The 6,000-nt window shown below is 36.2% G+C and overlaps 1 protein-coding gene across 5 annotated transcripts in view; it reads right to left on the bottom strand.

The window, feature by feature from the left end:
• Positions 1-1,025: 1,025 nt before the first annotated feature.
• The window catches only part of ubxn4 (UBX domain protein 4), a 206,345-nt gene continuing 201,370 nt past the window's right edge, over positions 1,026-6,000 (bottom strand). For 3 of the 5 annotated variants that reach the window (XM_084362253.1, XM_084362256.1, XM_084362257.1), the window contains one exon: positions 1,026-1,992. In XM_084362253.1, the coding sequence (XP_084218379.1) occupies positions 1,854-1,992 (139 nt within the window). In that variant the 3' untranslated portion in view covers positions 1,026-1,853. Of the gene's footprint in view, positions 1,993-4,488; positions 4,559-6,000 lie in introns of all 5 variants that reach the window. The other 2 variants (XM_084362254.1, XR_014623289.1) reach the window with 2 other exon arrangements.

Here is a 6,000-nt window from a genome sequence, read left to right as displayed (position 1 = left end):
CTACCTTGTTATTTAGAGACTCCCACAAAGCTGACAGTAAAACTCGAACCCTGTGAAAGACTCATATAAATGTAGTATTACTAAAAAGAGAAATATTTTCTCCCGAAAGAGCCAAAAAAACAAACAAACATGGTGTTAAACTGCATTTCCAATTAACCCGAATAATGAAATATACTTGGATAAGAGGTATGAATTGCATACATTGAGATGCAAACAATTTAGTTACATTTGACAGAGTTTAGTACATGATACATTTATTATTTAGATAAGATGCATCTGCATTATGAGCCATTTTGAAAGGGTTTGCAACAAAGATGAGGTGGCATGGCACTATCATATGATCAGCCAATCATGAGTGATTAGGATCTGATTATGTTACTTGTATTTCAAAATAACTGATTACATTAACCCAATTCTGGTACGCAAGTACAATTTTGAGATAATTTACTTGGTACCTTAAAGATTTTAGTTTTTACTCTACTAAATTGATTTAATGTGTTGCAGACTGCATGCTGCAACAAATTCAAAGTAGTGCATTAAAAAAAAAAAAAAAAAAAAAGTTTTTTTTAACATGTAAGTATTCTCTACAAGTACTAGTATTGGAATATTGCATTCAATGATCAGTCAACCCAAAGTATACAGAATAAAAATACATAAAGATATGTATAATTTTACTTTTACTTTCGATTTCGCATTTTTGATACTTATGTATATTTATTGTCAGAATAATTCATTTGATACTTAAGTACATTTATTATCAGAAACTTTGAGACTAACTCAGTGACCAATTTTGGGCGACTTTCACTTTAGACAAAGTCATATTTTGAAACGATATCTTTACAAGTATGACTTTAGGGTACTTTTTACAATATTGTTCAAAATAAGAGAACAATTATATTTAAGCTACCAAACTGAAGCACTATCTATGTTGAAAGAGCCAGCTAATCTTGATTATGATTCATCATTTGGCCTGGATAAGTCGGGTCAGGCAAGATTCAGTCCTTGTTAACAAACAACCAAGACGGTTCAACGGTTTCTGAAAACAAGCTGCTTTAATTTTTATTGTTGGAAGAAGAGCAGTACAGTACTGTTGACTAGTAGAAACATATACTACCAAGGTGTGCGTGTGGGCCACCAACTTGGTAGAAGTCCAACAGCCAGAGACAGTAAGAGTCCTGTGCCAGGACCTTTAACTGTTTTATTAAATATTTTATATATCTAAAACAAACAAATGAAACAGAAAAACTCAATTTCACTATTGGGTAACAATCAGGATGCCTCAGGATGTGTCACTGGCAATCAGCCTAAACTGTTGAATGAAATATTTTATACATCTAAATGAAACAAACAAAAAAAAAAATCAGGATGTGTCACTGGCAATCAGCCAAATCAAATTTAGACATTTCCAAAAAGCAGTGAATCCACAACATAAAGTCAAGCCAGGCACAGGTTACAACATCTTCCTTTGATCTTTTTTGATAGAATTTGGTGCCAGGTATAGTTGGAGCCACCTAGATAATGTGATAATGATCTACAAGCTTCAAACAAATGAGAGGATGCTGGTGAAGCCTTTCACAGTCTGTTAGGATCTTCAACTGGCTGTTACTTGAGCCCAGGTTAGGAAACAGAATCATGTCATAAAACAAAAATACCCATCTTAAGCCTGAAAGTTGAGTTGATTATTATTTATCTACCCATGTAGGCGAGGTGCAGGAGCAAAAGGCCTGGAACACAGGAAAAGGGAAAGAGGGAACAAAAAGTATCAGCCTTAAGTGGAACAGAAACTTTGAACTAGTCAGACTGAACTCATCACACCATGTAAGCGAGAGGAAGGGAAATCTGCTGTCACTGCACTACATCTGCTGGGTGGAGTTCCCATTCCAGGTGTTGTTGTCGTCCTCGCTGTCCTCTTGTGTCCGGAGCCTGCAGATTTTACCATCTTTCTTGAAGTCCTTTGGCCTCTTTTCCAGGCTGTGCTTGGAGAGAGTTTCTCTAAGCAGACACAGAGGAAAACGGCTTATACAGTATACCATATATACTCTATCTACCAATGAAAGCTCTTTTTTTTTTCAATTTAAGAACACTGATTGTTTCAAGTACATGTGTGACTGAGCTCTATTCTCACAAACTAGCAGCATGACAAAATAACAGTTACAATAGCACAAGCATCAAACAAGAGTCAAAGTCACCCAAATGACTTCCCAAATGAAATTAAAATCAATGACTCAGTGAGGCAGTACATTTTGTTTAAATAATCGAGCATAAAGTCTGTGGGGTTTCGTTTGCCAGAACCTAAAATAAAACAAATAATACTGTCAAATCTATATCAGAGTTGGATTGGCTACCAAGAATGCTGACCGATAAAAAGAGAGGCACGATTTTTTATATTACTGCTGGGCTGTTTTTGTAATGGATCATGAAAAAAAGTCAATTAAAATTACAGAAACTGTCACCAAAGCTACAACTTAATTTTTAAATGTTGTCTAATCTGCGAGGGTTTACTTGCTCTCCATCTATTTGTTACAAAAACATACAGATCCATTTGTTACCATTTGATAAACATATATCAAACTTTGCAATATTGTGATACAGTTAAGTCTCGATGTCAATGTGGGACTGTGATGAACTCAACCACAATATTACATAGCTATTTCACTAGTATAGCTGAGGGCACTATCATACGTAAAGGAGAGCTTTTCGAGCAAGCCCAGCACTGATAACTGGAGTCTTCTCAGAGACAGTTTCAGACCCAATGAGAAAGTAGATGTATGTGGCGATAAACAACTAAGAATGAACAATGAAGAATTTGAACTTAAGATGGCATTGCTCAGTCGACAAATAACTGATGTTTTTCAGCATTTCAGTTTTCAGGAGAGAGTTGGCAGCAGGTGTAGGGTAGGTATTTGATGTCTGAGTCAAAGAAGGTAAGGGTTGTGAGTGCGCTTAAAAGCCGTCAGTGGAATAAATTCAGGTCGTCATCCAGTTGATGGGAGTGTGGTAGGAGCCTGTAGATGCTGATGTTGGCATCAGATGTTTGTTTCAACTAAGCACAGACCCTGTGTTATTTTTTTCTTATTCCTGCCCACTCCCACTGGATTTCTGACCGTTACCGCCCGCTCCTGCCTGCTGTCTGTTCTACCATCGCTGTCCAACACAATAGAGTTCCATTAATTCCGTGCCTTCTCCCGTCCCTCAGGGAAAACAGTGTGTGTGATATTAATAAAATAAATGCCTGTCCATAATAACGCAGTTAAATTGATTTGTACGGCAGTAGATTGGCATACTTTTCATAACAAAGTCTAATTCTTATTCATTTTTCATTTTATTTGTTATCAAAAGCAAAAACTAAAAGCACCCATTTGACAACATTTCAGTTTGAAAAAGTCATTGCTAGCAGAGAACCTGATAATGTTACCAAGGAAAAGGGAGTTGGTTACTCCTCTGAAAAGTTGGAGGTGCGCAAGAGGTGTGAGGTGTGTCCCCTACAACAGCTATTCTTGCTCCATTACTTCCTCCGACTAAATAAACCAACTTCGCCATAAATACAACGGATCCACTGTCAAAAAATGCCGAAAATTGACCATTATTTTGCTCTGTGATATTTTTGATGAATACAAGTGGTGCTAAACTCACTTTACAATGTATTTCCTGTGATAACCTACTTCAAACTAAAAGCCAATTTGAGTTTGGCAGTTATATGCTTTTAATGTGAAGCTGCAGCAGTGGGTTTGCATTTCCAGTAATTTGACACAGCCCTAGTGATATAAATAATGATTGTAAAAATGTAAAAAGCCCAGTGTATCCTGCGGGATCCTAAGTCTATTGTCTTAAAAGTATCAACATGTAAGATGTCTACATTAAAAGTTCTGAAAATGACTTGACCTTTGTTATATAATTTGTTGAGTTGTTTTAGACATTTGGGATATTTACATGATCCCAAATGTTTTCAACAATGTTCAAACCCAGAGAAATCCACAAGTTTACTCAAGCTGACAATGTGTTTCATTAGGTCGCCACCACTACTTCAGGTCAGTACTAAGGAGTCTGTGTATAGCTTCAGTAACACTAATTAGCAATTAGGAATTAGCATGGTTGTAGCTTCATCCTCAACGGATGACAAAATGAGGGGTGTTTCAATTGTAATCTGGCATTCACTAGATATAAACATTACTGATTTTGCAATGATAGTGAGGGTAGGATTGCCTTTATTAAAGCATCATTATCCAATATAAGAATTGTTTTTTGTCAATGCTTATGTGCCAGCAGACGATGATGAAAAAATATTTCAACATGATCTAATATTTCAATTAATGTATCAGATTATTATTTTATTATTGGTGCTGACATGAACACAATAATCCAAGGCTTTGCAGCTGTGTATGTTACGCCTCACTGTTGGAGAGATCTTGCAATCCAGTAGCCAAAGAATATAGCTTTTTTCCTAAAATGAAATCATTCTCAAGAATTGACTATATTTTGTCTACCTACCTTTCTCCTACCTTTAAGAAGCCTTGGTGATGATACTTATTGGTTGATATTTCTCCAACTCTAGAAAATACTGTCAATAAAAAATTACAGCTTTTAATAAGATCAAAACAGATTTGGGGAAGTAGATATCAAGACATATTTTGATGCCAGAATCTTACTAATAAAAATGATACAGTACAGTACAGTATCACCACAGATTAACTTTCTAGCTTCAATGCTTCCACAGTTTACTAGTTTCTTTTGGAATAATAAAAGGCCAAGGATCAAACTCACAACTTTCCAGACAGAGAAATCAGCTGGAGGTTGGGGGTCCCTAAGTTTTAAAGTTTATTACCGGTCTTTTGTTTAGTGGATGATAAACTCTTCGTTGGGTCCAACAAATTTTACATCTTGGCACTCTGTAGAAGAAAATTTAGTTCACCCACATAGACTACAGGATATAATTTGTGCAGGAGTGCTCTTCAAACAAGCTAAAATGCATGTTGGTCTTAATTTTTTGTTAAAATGTTTTAATTTCCTGGACACTAATGACTAACTTTACTAATCTAAAAAAAATCCATTATTATACCCCAATATTTCATAACTATGATTACAGCATAACTTAGCCTTTTTTTCTTTTTTTTCACTCTATACTTGCAGCTCCGTTCTGCCCTGAAGGCATTAGGAGTTCCATGGAATTCTGAACTTTCTAAATATGTACTGTACTGTACAACTGTACAATGTTAACAAGACCAATGAAACTGTATCAACAATTTATTCCCAAATATGGAAAAGTTCTTATAAACCTTTTGCAATACAAATAATCTGGCAAAATGACTTTGGTTCAATTTCTCCCAAAATAGCTTGGGAAACTATCTGAAGGAATATTAAACAAGCCTTAAAAATCCTAATCACCAAACCACTCACTTCAGGTTTGTGCATAGACCTTATTTAATGCCTATAATTAGACATCATGCTTAATTTAGTTCCACTGCCTCTATGTCAATTCTGTTCACAAGGTTGCATGTGTTGTTTTACACGCATGTTTTGGGAGTGCCTTGAGATAGTCTTTTCGGTTACAAGTTAAATCACTAAATCACTATCAGAATTCTCAATAAGGCCTCCCTTAAAAAGAAAAAAGGAATTGCAAAATTTTGTGAGTTTTTGAGTTGGAAGAAACCTTTAAAACTTTGTGAAACTGTCCACAACAAATGCTTCACTATTTTGGCCTTTTTGTTAATTCTGCGAATGTTACACATGAAGATGTTGATGAAGGTTCTCCGTCATCCAGGTCATGGTAATTCCAAGCGCTATAGGTATAAAAGAATCCACCTAGGTCAAACTGGAGCGACCATCTTTGAACAAAGGAGGTGGCCTACCTATCACCCACCTACAATGCTGTCCTGTGTTCCCTCCCCAGACAGCTAACACCCATTCACGGCTGGACCGACCTAGCTGTAACAACCCACGAGAATGCTGGTTGGGTCAACGACTCACAAGTGGCCCTAAGATCCTAGAACTGAAGAAGCCTCT

The sequence above is a fragment of the Pagrus pagrus genome (genome assembly GCF_965226575.1).
Source record: "Pagrus pagrus genome assembly, chromosome: 9".
NCBI classification, from domain to species: domain Eukaryota; kingdom Metazoa; phylum Chordata; class Actinopteri; order Spariformes; family Sparidae; genus Pagrus; species Pagrus pagrus.
Note: the sequence above shows the minus strand (reverse complement) of the source record. Positions and strands in the feature narration are given on the sequence as shown.